The following is a 14,347-nucleotide window of genomic DNA, read 5'->3' as shown; positions in this document are numbered from 1 at the left end:
CCGAAAGTAGGTTTCCAAGCAGGTACAGCCAGCTGTATAATATTCCTGTTCTACCAACTACGGGCTACGCACGTGCCATGCTGGTTGGTGGGTAGGCAATGGCTGATAGTGACCAGGCCGGCTGTGTACTATTCCTTTTCCACCAACTGCATGCTATGTGCGTGCCACGACAAGGGTTGGTGAGTAGGCAGCGGCTAATAGTGACAAACAGTACTAGAGCATGCTCCTCGTACTGTTTTTCGGTGAGCTGTCACCCTGTGATTGGTTCATGGGCTGCTTTGGTAAGATCTTGTCTATTTTGTCCATACCTTGGCAGGGGTATAGTACAAAAGATCTTCCAGAAGCATACGGACTGGCTCATTTGGGCGGGAGTATTCCCGCCTTGCTCATTCCTTCAGGTGACACTGAATTATTTAGTGCCTTGTGCGTGTAGCCTTGCTATTAGTGCGGGTAGCCTTCCCTGATGGCTTGTATCCGCAGCTGCGGGGACAGGCGGGGTACTTCACCATTGGGAGGCTTTCCCTGCGTGAATAACTGGCGTACTGCGCGTAAGGTCTTCTCTGAGCATGGTGGGTCCTGTGGAACCAGTTGGTCCTTGCGCAAACGTCCCTCTTCAAGGTGAGTCTTGCGGGTCCAACTGGGCTCTGCTGGGACCTACCTCTTCAAGTCCCCCCAGTCCAATGTTCTTCTCATGAATTGTTAATAAGTGAGGTGAACTTTGGATTAAGGGGTTTAGAAAAGGATTTAGCTTTAAGGTTGTCCGTGGGGATTCTTCCCGCGGTTTCCCTAATGTCATGCAGAAATTCCCGACTTTTCTGCTTGATCTTTGGGTATGATGCGGGTAGATGTGTAACCTCCTCGCAAGTCAGGAGCGTTGAGTTCCACTTGTGTAGATTCTCCATGAGGTTTTGGTAGTTTTGAACATAGTGATCAATTATGTTAAAACAACCAATTCCATCTTGGAGCTTCAAACAATCTAGTTCTCGACGTTCCCGCTATGCGGGGATGTTATTCCCGTTTCCGCAAGCATGGCCCAGAAAATCCTTCTTGGTTTCAATTCCCCGCGGAGTGCTAGGTATGTGAAGGGTTTCGCCTTGACACTGTACCCGCACTCGTCTTATAGTTACTTTACTTCCAAGGTATTCCTGGCTTCAATTCCCTGCGGGTGCTATGTATGTGAAGGGTTTTGCCTTGACACTGTACCCGCACCCGTCTTACAGTTACTTGGTTGCCGAGGTATTCTTGGCTTCAATTCCCTGCAGGTGCTAAGTATGCGAAGGGTTTTGCCTTAATACTGTACTCGCACCTGTCTTATAGTTACTTGGTTGCCAAGGTAAGGGGTATAGTCCCGCTTACTTTTGAATCTTTTTGAAATTCGAAAAGTTGGTGAAAGGATAAGAACAGTCCAAACTGTTGAAACATCGTCTGACGGTTTCTTCTGACAGTTTCAGGACGTGCAGGAAGTTATGGCGACGTGACAGTACATGGTCATTCCAGACGCTTTTTCAGGCGCGTGGGCGCAATTTTTTGGGCGCGTGGGTGCGGATTTTACGGCGCGCGTCCCGTCAACAGCTGTTGCCAGCTTCCTTTTTCCACGTGTCATAGTTTCATTGCACCAGCTCTTTTCTCTCTCCTCCGCATTAAATTCATCGCATTCATTGCGATGAGTATATAAAGGGGGAGAGGGTCCTTTGTAATCCACACTTTCACTTCTATCTTCTCTTTCTAAGCGATTTCCGGCGAATATTCTTTCTGAAATCGTTCTTTACCTCCAAAACATGTCGTCTACTCATGATCCAGAAGCTATCGTCGAGGAGTCTGACTTGTATGTCGAGAACCCGACGTCTACGTCCGATAAGGACGATAAGAGCACTGCTGGCGAATGCCAGTGTGCTCTTTCCATCGAGCTTTACCGTTACATCGTCCGGAAGTTCATGCTCGAGCCGTTCGAGCCTGAGTTTCCGGAGCCACACCAGACGGTGTACGATGCCCCCAAGGGCAAAATAGGGGTATATGCCGCCTTCTTCGTCTATGGGAATCTTAGGTTCCCATTGACGAAGTTTGTATACTGTGTTCTGGATAGACACGGTGTGCACCTGACGGAGGTACACCCAATGGCGATCGCCAAGATCCGCCATTTTGAGTGGGTGTGCCTCATTCTTGGCGTGGATCCCCACGTCGACCGCCTGATGACCTTCTACTCCTGGAGGTGCATCCAAGGCTGGTACACCCTGGTCACCCGGATCAAGGGTTTGAAGATCTGCGCTACCGAGCGCAGTCTTCGGTCTTGGAAGCGGGAGTTCTTTTACATCTCTGCCCGTGTCGTCCCTATAGCGATGACATTTAAGAACGAGAGAGCTCTCCCCAGCCTTCACGCCTCCAACTACCAGGAGGCGGAATGGTTCTCCAAGATTTCCCAGATCCAGACTCCGGTTTACCGCTTTCCGGAGTCCGGGATGGTGATGCTCGGTATGAGCAGGGTGTGGAAGGATGCTGGGGCGGATGCACCACAGATTCCCATCGTACTTGAATACGGTTTGAACTTTATCCCTTACGGTATGCTCCGTCTTCTTTGTTGATTTAAGGTTTTTTCTAACTATTTTTCTTTTTATTTCAGAGGGAAATAACTTGCAGTCCCTCCTGCATCCGCGGGAAGCTGACGGTCCCGCTCGGTTGGGTACTCGCGCTCTTGACGAGAACGAGTTGCCCATCCTTGCGCAGACTGCGGATCGGTTTGTGGAGGCCTACCCGCCAGGCCACGAAATACTGAGCGCCACGCGGCCAGGTAAAAGACTATTTAACCCTCGCCCTCTGAATGCTGAAACCTCTGCCGGAATTCTCTAATCTTGTCATCTTCTGATGAGGAATCCACAGATGGTTCTTTTCTTGCGCGGAAGAAGAAGGCTGCTGGCGGGAAGGGCAAGGCGAAGGTAGCCTCCACCGCCGACCAGGTGAACCGGTCTGAGTCAGAGACCGAGAGTGAAGAGGCGGCGGGGAACCCAGGTGGTGTTGAGACCACTGCTCTGGAGGTTGAAACGGCTGTCACCTCCGAGCAGCCCAGGACGACGACGGTAACCGGTACGAAGAGGCCGGCTCCATCGGGTTCGTCCCCGCCTGTTCGCACCTTCAGGCTCAAAAAGACCCGTAAGTGTTCATAACTTTAACTTCATATCTTTCCGCTATTATACTTATATATCTTGTATTCGTGCAGGCGTGGATGCTACGGCATTCCAAAGTGGAGCGGGAGGGAGCAGCTCTGGACCCATGAAGGTAGGTTTGGTCCACCTACCCGAGGCGATGACCCAGGCGGCTACGCCTGCTTGCAGTACTGGTTCAGTTGCTCATCCCGTTGAGCCAACTGTTCCAGTTGTAACCTTATCCCCGCCGGCTGTCAGTGCCATTTTCACAGAATCCATCACTGAGCCGGCGGTGATTTCTCTTGCGGGTTCTTCCGCAGCCGCAGCCACGGTTGTGAGTTCACCTCCGGTGAGTTCACCTCCGTTGGTTTCCACCGCGGCAGCCTCCACCATGCCTCCTCCGGCGCCTGCGACTACGGCCAGTCCTTCAGGTACGTTTGGGGTTGGGCGTCTAGCCAATCCCTGCCTCCTTGACCTTTTGGATGGATATACCTTAGGTTCAGGTGATGGGTTTGGTGGCTATCGGCCAGTTGTCGACCCTACAGGTGCGTAGGGTTATTTTGGCCTATATCCCTTTCATCATTTCTCTCTTAACTGTTTTTTGTTTTATTGCAGTTTGTGATTCCAACGACGTGTACGCTCCTCGGTGGAAGATCCGCCGGGGAACGACCCTCCGTACTGCTGAGGATTGCGTCGAATGGGCGCGTCACGCCGCCCCAAGCGGTGCGCTGGGGGAGGCCATGGCCAGCTACCAGGAAGGTAGGCTGTCCAACGAGCTCCGAATTCTCCTCGCCCGGACGCAGCCGCGCGTCGAGCTACTTTGTCGTGAAAATGACAAGTTAAAGACGGCGCGTAGCCTTGAAGTGGCTCAGGCGCGGGCTATCCGGGAGGAGAATGCGAAGCTTTCCGCCGTTGCTGCGGAAAAGGAGAAGGCCTTCAAGGCCCTTGAGGTTGACGTTCAGGCTCGTCTCGAGGCCCGTTCCAAGGCCGCCCAAGCTGTTAATGAACAGCTTCGGTTGGCTAAGGAAACTGCACGGAACGCAACCGAGAGGGCCACCAAGGCTGAAGCTGCTGCTGAGCCTCTACGCATTGAGAATGAGGAACTTAAAGCCAAATTAGAGAGGCTCCAGCAGGCTCATGATGCCTTGGCCATGGAAGATGCCAAGAAGCTCCAAGAGATCTTGGACCAGAGGGGGGTGCTTGACCACACTGAGCGTAAGCTAAAGGGCGTTGAAGAGGCTGCAGCCAAAGATGTGTTGCTTGCCAACCTTACGAAGAACGAAGCCGAACGCGCCCGTAATGAAGCTCAAGCTGCCCTCCAGGAGACTCTGGTTACCAAGGAATGGCTTCTTCGAGAAGCGTTGTCGCAGGTATGCGCAGTTTCACAATTTCTTTACGCTTTTCCTTACACTTTGAAGAGTTTTTGATATACTTCTGTTTTTTAGGTTGTGCATCGGGTGTTCACGAACACATCATATGACGATGCGATGAGCGCAGCCCTCAACGCTTCTCATGAGGATGGGGAAAAGGCTGGCTTCCTGCTTGGTCTAGGGTTTGTTGAACAAGGCATTCCGCCTTCTAACTTCCCTCTTTACAATGTGGATACTGAAGCTGCGTATGACCAAGCAGTGAATCAGTATGCCGCCTTCCCGCATCCGGTGGTGGAGAAGGTAAACGAGATTGCTGCTGCTGATGATGGGCTAGCTATCCTCAAAGCTTTCCTTGAACCGCCACACTCTACTGATGGTGCGGGTCCAAGTGGGAGTGGTCCTGAAGCTTGATACTTTAGATCCCTTTCCACCATTAGAGTAGATTTTTATGTTTGTAGACTTCTAATCTTGTATGCGGGTATGTACCCAGCAATTCTTGTAATGTTTGAATGTTGATGGAATAAAAATTATTTGTTAATGCCTTGCCTTGTTTATTTCGCTCATATTTTGTTTTAACTTAGCAATTTCTTTAGTACTTAGATAAGTTAACTTTTCAACGTGGCAGATAATAAGTTAAAGTTTTGCTTCCTCTTTCGTGATTGTGCGGATAAGACCGTCACTTTCACTTAGTAGGATGGCTAAACTTTACCTATATCTGACCTGCGTGGAAGTTTTCCTCATATTTTCCTTTGAAATTTTCTAAGTGTTTTGAATAAGTTAACCTTTCGACGCGCGGTTGCCAATAGGTCAATGTTCAGTTTCCTCTATCATGATTGTGCAGGTAGGACCGTCACTTTCATTTATTGGGATGACCAAACTTCACCTATAGCTGACATGCGTGAAGGTTTTCCTTATAAATTTTTACCGTTTTATGTGTTTATGCAGGTTTTGCCGCCTTCCACACGCAACGACTTACTTCTTCCCATATTTATGCGGTGAATACCGGCATATCAGCGTGGGAAGTTCATAAGTATAAAGGTAAGGCTATCAACACAATGTGAAAGGAGAATCATTTCCATTAGAAGTGGCTCTAGGCCTTTTCTTTACAAGTTTGGAATTGATCTACATGTAACATTTGCGTAATTGAGCTCCGTTCCATGTTCTTGGGATAGGAGTGCCATCGAGCCTTTCGAGCCGGTATGCGCATTTTCCTAAAACTTCTTTGATAATGTACGGTCCTTCCCAGACCGGTGCCAGTTTTCCTGGGCGCTCTTGGTTTGAAGCCTCGTTGTTACGCAATATGTAGTCTCCTACATTGAAGTTGCAGAGTTTTACCCGCGTGTTGTAGTACTTTTGCATTTGTCGCTTGTAGTTTTCTTCACGCGCTGCGGCTAAGTCTCTGCGTTCCTCGGTTAGCATAAGGTCTAACCGTCTTTCAGCATCATTGTCTTCTGGCTGAATCAAGACCCTTGGTGAGGGCAAACCAATTTCGACTGGGACCATGGCTTCAGTGCCATTAGTGAGGCTGAACGGGGTTTCTACCGTACTGGCCTTTTTCAGCGTTCTGTTTGCCCAAAGGACGTGTGGAACTTCGTCTACCCAGCCGGATCTGTGTTCCAGGAGTCTTTTCTTTATGCCTTCGACGATACTTTTATTTGCTCTTTCCACCTCACTGTTACCTTGCGGGTGTGCCACTGAGGTAAAGGTGTGGGTGATTTGAAGTTCTTCCAGCCACTTTTGTAGCTTCTTGTCAGCAAAGTTGGTGCCGTTATCACTCACCAAAGTCTGTGGAAGTCCAAAACGACAAATAATAAATACCCAAATAAATTTTTTAATACGTTTTGCGGTTGTTTGGGCTAAGGGTTTTGTTTCTATCCACTTGGTGAAGTAGTCGATGGCTACCACTAGGAACTGAACGTTTACTGCTGCTGTAGGAAATGGGCCTGTCACATCGATGGCCCACTTCTGAAATGGCCATGAAGAGGTGACTGGAACAAGTTCATTCGTCGGGCAATGCGTGTTGGGTGCGTAGAGCTGGCAAGACCTACACTTTCTGATGTATGCCAGCGCATCCGTATGCATCCCCGGCCAAAAGTATCCCGCGTTGTTTAGCTTAGCTACAACAGCGCGTGGACCTGCGTGTACTCCACAGATGCCTTCGTGTACTTCTCTTAGGAGGTAGTCAGCATCTTGGTTGTCCACGCATCTTAAGAGTGGGCTAAGAAAGTTACGTCTGTAAAGGATGTCATCGATGAGTTGATAGTTTAATGCTTTACAACGTATTTTTCTTGCCTGTGTTTTTGACTCTGGTAGTATACCCGCTGCAAGGTAATTTATTATTGGTGTCATCCACGTTTCTGTACCGGTTTGGATGACACAAATTTCCTTGTGCGGGACTGATGGTGCTTCAAGGAGTTCAATGCGGATGTCCTTTCCCAAATGGGTGAAGGCTAATGATGCAAGCTTGCTTAACGCATCCGCAGATTTGTTTTCGCTACGCTTGACGTGTATGACTTTACAACCATTAAAATCGCGCATAAGGGTTTTTTCTTGTGCGACGTACAGGGCCATTGTGTCGTTCACGGCCGTGTACGTTCCGTTTATTTGGTTGGCTACTAACATGGAATCCACGTGGGCTTCCAAGTTTTTCACTCCCATTTTACGCGCAATTCTTAGCCCCGCCAAGAATGCTTCATACTCGGCTTCGTTATTCGTACTTGGAAAATCCAGTCGAATAGCGTAAGTGTATTCTTGGCCTGCTGGGTTGGTTAATTTCAACCCTGCGCCTGAACCCTCGTTGCTGGCTGCTCCATCAGTGTAGAGTCGCCAGACATCATTGATGTCCTGTGCTGGGGAGGGTTGAGCCTCCTCCTGGCACTCTTTCTCTCGCGAAGCGGGGACTTCTGCAATAAAGTCGGCCAGGACCTGGCCTTTCATAGCTGGTCAGGGCTTGTACTTTATCGCATATTCCCCCAACTCAATTGCCCATTTGGCTAGACGTCCCGATAATTCGGGTTTGCCTAGAACGTTTGCGAGTTTGAAGTTGGTGAGAATGGTGATTGGGTGACCATGGAAATATCGTCTTAGCCTGCGTGAAGCCTGTACAAGTGCTAAGACTAGTTTTTCCAAGGTAGAGTACCGGGTTTCTACGTCTGTTTGGACACGGCTAACATAGTAAATAGGCATCTGGATACCTTTCCGCTCTACTAGCAGGACTGCCCCGGTTGCTCTATCTGTGGCAGAAAGGTATATGATTAATTCCTCCCCCGCTTCTGGTGCTGTGAGCGTTGGGAGTTCGATCAAGCGTGACCGAATTTCCTGAAAAGCTGCTTCCGCTTCTGGTGTCCAGCGGAAGTGCGTTTTCTTTAAACAGTTTCTCAATGTTGACACGAATGGGAACGACCTATCCGCATGGTTTGACAAAAAGCGGTTAAGTGCGACTAGGCGTCCATTCAGTGTCTGAGCTTGCTTGATGGTAGTAGGTGATTCCATTTTGATAATGGCTTCGACCTTTTCAGGGTTCGCTCTGAAGCCATCTTTAGTAACAATGACTCCCAAGAACTTCCCTTCTTCCATCCCAAAGGAACACTTGCTCGGGTTGAGCTTCATGTTTATCTTTCTGAGCGTGTTGAAAGTTTCTTCGATGTCTTTCAACATCGCTTCTGGCTCAGGGCTTTTGATGACCAAATCATCCATGTAGACTTCCAAGTTTCTCCCAATTTGGGCGTGAAACTCTTTGTCCATCAGGCGTTGGTATGTGGACCCTGCATTCTTAAGTCCGAATGGCATCATTTGATAACAAAATGTGCCATCGGGCGTCCGAAATGCGGTTTTGTCCTGATCATCTACAGCCATGTGGATTTGATGGTACCCCTTATATGCGTCAAGGAAGCATTTAAGGCGAAACGGTGCTAATGAATCCACTTTGAGGTCAATTTCGGGTAACGGGTAACAATCTTTGGGGCATGCTTTGTTTAAATCTTTGAAATCTATACACATGCGCCATTGTTTGTTAGCCTTCGGTACCATAACGGGATTTGCAACCCATGTTTGATATCTACTAACGCGTACGATGCCCGCGTCAAGGAGTTCCTTGACTTGGGTTCTACACGCGTTAGCCTGTTTCGCCCCCATTACTCTGCGCTTTTGTATGACTGGCGTAAAAGCCGGGTCACACTTGAGCTTATGCTCTGCTTTACTTCGAGGTACACCAATCATGTCAGCTGGTGTCCACGCGAAGATGTCAGCGTTTCTCTGTAGTAAGCGTTTGAGTAAGGTGCGCGTAGGATCAGCGATTGTTGGGCCAATTGTAATAGCCTGGTCAGGGTATCTGCCATTGAGAGCCCATTTTTCTGGTTCGGTAATGGTTGGTTTAGCCATCTTTGGTTTGGGTTTAGATGAGACGGATGCGATGCATACCTGGGGGATACCGGTGATCATCGCTACACCCTCAGCAGTTGGCCATCCCATCATGCCGTGGACTGAAGATACCACGACGTTGAATCTTGCCATCCCGTCTCTCCCGAAGAGAATGTCGTATGTGTGATGTGGCTTCCTCATTACGACGAAGTCCACGTCTTCTGTGCGGGAGTATTTTCCGTCCGTGAGAATGACGGGGAAAGATAGGATACCCAGGGGGGTGTTTGTGCTGCCGTCGAACCCTTCCATTGAGGCGTAAACCGTTTCTAGGCGTTCTTTGTCTTCGTCGTCTAGCTTGTCGAAGAACTGCCTGTACATAACCGTTGACGAGGCGCCGTTGTCAGCAAGAGTGCGGGAAGTTATGTAATGCCCCAGCTGGCTTTTGATGACGATAGGGCCTTCCTTGCTGGGTCCTCCTGGCACTCGCGGGAAGCGCACCTCAGCTTCCTTCCATTCGCATGGTTCTGTCGTTCGTCTTTTTCTTCCTTTGATGTTGCCATGAACCATGTGGATGCTGATGTCAACGGGCTTTCGTCCATTGCCTTTATACTGGTTATCATTCCTTTCTCCATTCTTGATTGATGCCACAAGGTGTGCAAGTCTTCCATCCTTGACGAATGTTTCAACAATATCCTTCAAGGATGTACACTCCTCTGTACTGTGACCCTTTGTCCCGTGGAAGTCACAGAATTTGCTCTGATCCGCATTAGGTCGTTGCCGGATCATTGGAGCTTTTGGCCATGGGAGTTTTTCAGTGGCAAATATCTCCGTGACGCTTTTGGTGAGTGGCGTCCACCGGTGTTTTCGGCTTGAAGGGTGCGTGTTATCCCTTCCGCCAACAAGAGGGCGAGAGCTGGATGAGGTGTCAAAGTTTACCCTTGACTGCCAAATACCTAGCTTCCTCTTTTTGTTCTGCCGGGCAATCCGAACATTGTTTTCTCTGGTCCTCTGCGTGTAGAGATGTGTATTCTGGGGAAGATCCCTACCCAGTTGCTTCTCCGTCTCGGCAAAGCGCTTGGCCGCCGTCATGATGGCATCCCATGTGGATGGCATGCCGTCCTTACCCGTCAACGTGCGGATAAGCTCTGGGTATTCGGCGCCCTGGATGAAAGCGGCGCGAACAAGATCTTCACTTATGTTGCCCAGACTCAGCTTTTTGGAGTTGAAACGAGTGATGAAGTCTAGTAAAGATTCATCTTCCTCTCTCACGCAGTTGAGGATCGTCCACTGCTCTTCAGTATATTTCCTCTGTTGACTGAAGTGTTGGCTGAACTTGTGTTGAAAGTCCGCCCAATCATAGATGTGGTGGACCGGTAAACGATCAAACAACGCCCTGGCTGCTCCAACCAGCGTCATTTGGAACATATAACACCACGTGGGTTCCGTCCAGTTACTGACGGTTGCCCCCGCTATGAATCTGTTCAAGTGATCGTCTGGGTCGGATAGACCATCATAAGTGCCGATGTTGGACATCTGTTTGGCACTTCTCGGGGCGATTGCTTCCGCAATGTCCCTTGCAAACTTGGATGTTCCCGCATTTGCAGCAGTTGGTCTAAAGGTTTTGGAGAAGTCGCGTGGGTTTCCCCCCGCGTTCCTTGGTTTGAAGGTTTCTCCGAAATTCCTTCTTGGTTGGAAGTCCGTTTCTTTACGCTTCCCTTTCGCCCTAAGGCGAGGGTTCGCGTCAGTGTCGGATTCCTCCCGATCATCGTCCGAGTACTCGCACTCACTGTTCATGTTGAGCTGTTGTCGAGTGCTCCCGAATTCGTTAGCCTGTTGGAGTGAACGCAAGCGTTCATCCAACTCAGCTTGGAATTCCTTCTTACGTGCTTCGGCCCATGCCTTAACTTGATCGAGTGTTTGGCGAGGGAGCCTCGTCTGTTTCTCCAACTGGGCATCAGTGAACCCTAGTGAAATATTGTTTACTGCACTTGCCCCGGCTTGGGTAACCGGGGTAGTGTTCGTAAAATTTGTGTAACCGCCAGTGTTTCCCCCAGTAGCTGGGGTTGTGGTTACCGGGGTTTCTTGGTCACTTACTGGCCTTGGAACCGGAGTAACGTTAACCATTTTTTCAGAAGTTTTGAAAAAACTGAATTAGTTCTAGCTTTTATGCACGGATGGCGCCAATGAAGAAACACTAATCGACCCCGGGCAGATTACGGATAATCTGGGGGTTAAATAATGTTTCCCACGAGGGTTAGGTCCGGCAGAGAAGGATGTTCTTCAGATGACCTGCAAAACAGACACCGTGAGCTCGTCACTGAGAAGGGGGGGGGGGGGTTCCTCCTTGTGACCACCCTCCGGCGTGAAAATCAGACTAGATTGCTCTGAATATGTGTATATTGAGAGAAATAGCTAGTGAAGGTAAAATACCAGATCATCATACCGTTCCAAGGTGTTGGAGTATTTATAGCCGAAGGTATGTTTCCAAGCAGGTACAGCCAGCTGTATAATATTCCTGTTCTACCAACTACGGGCTACGCACGTGCCATGCTGGTTGGTGGGTAGGCAGCGGCTGATAGTGACCAGGCCGGCTGTGTACTATTCCTTTTCCACCAACTGCATGCTATGTGCGTGCCACGACAAGGGTTGGTGAGTAGGCAGCGGCTAATAGTGACAAATAGTACTAGAGCATGCTCCTCGTACTGTTTGTCGGTGAGCTGTCACCCTGTGATTGGTTCATGGGCTGCTTTGGTCAGATCTTGTCTATTTTGTCCATACCTTGGCAGGTATAGTACAAAAGATCTTCCAGAAGCATACGGACTGGCTCATTTGGGCGGGAGTATTCCCGCCTTGCTCATTCCTTCAGGTGACACTGAATTATTTAGTGCCTTGTGCGTGTAGCCTTGCTATTAGTGCGGGTAGCCTTCCCTGATGGCTTGTATCCGCAGCTGCGGGGACAGGCGGGGTACTTCACCATTGGGAGGCTTTCCCTGCGTGAACAACTGGCGTACTGCGCGTAAGGTCTTCTCTGAGCATGGTGGGTCCTGCGGAACCAGTTGGTCCTTGCGCAAACGTCCCTCTTCAAGGTGAGTCTTGCGGGTCCAACTGGGCTCTGCTGGGACCTACTTCTTCAACGCTATATATACACATACACTAAGCAGACACTGTATTACTTGTTTGATTGTGATACCAACGAGAATACACGAGATATATGTAGAGATAGATGGAACTCAAGAAATACTATCTTGACCTAGTAATGGTACCATTATCATTTATGATATCTATTTGCTATCACCTTTGGTTATGGCATAATGTTCGGATGCAACCACTCTCGACTGTCATGGGTGCCAATGCCCATGGTCGCCGGTTATGGGTATCCACCATTGTGAAGATAACTCTCCTAGATTCTTTTATGGATATTTTCATATTCTATGGTCCTTTTAAATATCCTTCAATCATTTTGACAGGATAACGAGAAGAAACACATTTTAGCTATCCAGACATTTCGAAACACACTCATGGGATTAACCTTGATGGCTACGACATCAATAATTTGGTGTTGCGGTTTAGCGGCTGTTATTAGCAGTAGTTATAGCGTCAAAAAGCCACTTAACAACGCCATTTATGGGGCTCATGGACAATACATGGTGGCACTAAAGTACGTGACACTACTTGTCCTATTTCTTTCTTCTTTCATGTGTCATTCGTTGTCAATTAGATTCGTTGTCCAAGTGAATTACTTGATCAATTGTCCTGAAGATTCAACTATAGTGACTTGGATGTATGTAGCAGAGCTTTTAGAGAAGAGTTTTACACATAGCATGATCGGAAACCGGATTTTCTATACGGCGCTTCCCATTATGCTTTGGAATTTTGGGCCGGTGCTAGTTTTGCTATGTACTTCAACCATGGTTTCTGTTCTTTACAACCTTGATTTCTTGTTTGGAGATTCAAATAAGAGGAAAACAATGACATGTTGAATTGTGAAATGTAAAGATTTCGAGTGCAATCGCTCATTATTTATGTGTTAAAATGATTGAGTATGTTTGTCCAATTTCTTGACCACAAAAAGAAGAAAAAAACCGTTATTACATTTGTGATTACTCTGATGTATTTAAATTGGTTGAAAAATTGTCGAGAATTGCTATATTTTGAAAACATTTAAGCTTTGACGTATGATGTTGCATAAGCACATTATAACTTAAGATGTGGTGCGCGCTACTATCAAATGTGAGTGAAAGCATATGTTACTTTAAATGCGTTCTATACGTGTAAGGTACGTAGTGGTGGATTAAGCTACCTAATTAAGTAATAACATAAGTTAGTATGTTATTACTTAAAAAAAAAACTAAGTTCTCATGTGTTCTTAACATAGGCTTGGTGAAGACTGTAGAGCATGACTTCAACCGGTTGGGTCGTACATTATGAGGTCATTTGTTGTATTTATTTTAGTTTGCTATAAATAATTGAAAAGTTGTATTTATTGAAAATCCGTAATACATGTAAACCACATAACGATCCGTGTAATTAGTTTAGTTATACTTTAGATTTTTTTGGTTATTTATATCACTAACCTTCCTTCCATGATCAGGAGGAAAGTTATCGTGGATGTTAAAATCTCATATATTAGCTTTCTATTTTTTTTTTTATTTAAGTGAGACATGGATCTAAGATCTCACTCTTTTAAATTTAGTCATTAGATGTGTCACTCAATTTTTTTTAATCCTAATTAAGCTTCAAATAATTTCTTATAATATTTGTTTATATCTTCTTTCAAAAAAGGTTTTTAACTAAATATAATTATGTTTTGTATTTCAATTCAATTACGCATAAGTAAAATATTTATACATAAAGAAAAATAACGACTCTTGAAAACAAACAAATAATTAGGAATGAAGAAAAATGTTTATGCATGAATAAAAATAATTATGCATGAAAAAATTAATCGTGCATGTATGCAAATCTGTTTTCTTTTTTTGTTTTTTTCTTCTGAAAAAACTCAAATTTTCTTTTCAAAAAATAAAAAATAAAAATATAATAATACGGTACTTGAATTACATAAAATAAAATGCTCAATTTTATGGTGTAGTTTTCTTTTAAAGAATAATGTCGTATTAAAAAGTTATCAACGTTTTAAAAAGCGTGGACGGAACTTAAAAGAGTCATAATTGTGTGTGGTCTAGTTTCAAATTTACATTTAGAGTTAATGGCCATTTTCGTCCCTGTGGTTTGCTATTTTCGCCACTTCAGTTCAAAGTTTGAAATTTTGTCAATTTAGTCTTCATAGTTTTAAATATTAACCAATTACGTCTCATCCGTCTAACGGCATCCAGTTATGCCGTTAGTTTAAGGGTATTTTGGTCTTTATTCTTTTTATTTTGAGTTAATGGTCATTTTCATCCCTGTGGTTTGATATTTTTGCCACTTCGGTCCAAAGTCTGAAAATTTATCAGTTTAATTTTCAATTTAATTTAGTTTTTT

The 14,347-nt window shown here is 46.5% G+C and overlaps 1 protein-coding gene across 1 annotated transcript; it reads left to right on the top strand.

Moving 5' to 3' along the window:
* Positions 1 to 12,330: 12,330 nt before the first annotated feature.
* Positions 12,331 to 13,044, top strand: LOC143604718 (uncharacterized; the record flags this gene model as incomplete). The annotated part of the gene is made up of 1 exon (XM_077081137.1): positions 12,331 to 13,044. A coding segment is annotated over one exon (516 nt), but the record flags the coding sequence as incomplete, so codon positions are not given.
* Positions 13,045 to 14,347: the final 1,303 nt, after the last annotated feature.

The sequence above is a fragment of the Bidens hawaiensis genome, unplaced genomic scaffold (assembly GCF_021521415.1).
Source record: "Bidens hawaiensis isolate Kalapana, Puna unplaced genomic scaffold, B.hawaiensis_p1.1 tig00000237_1, whole genome shotgun sequence".
Lineage (NCBI taxonomy): Eukaryota > Viridiplantae > Streptophyta > Magnoliopsida > Asterales > Asteraceae > Bidens > Bidens hawaiensis.
The sequence above is the reverse complement of the archived record's forward strand: the minus strand, read 5'-3'. Positions and strand labels throughout refer to the sequence as shown.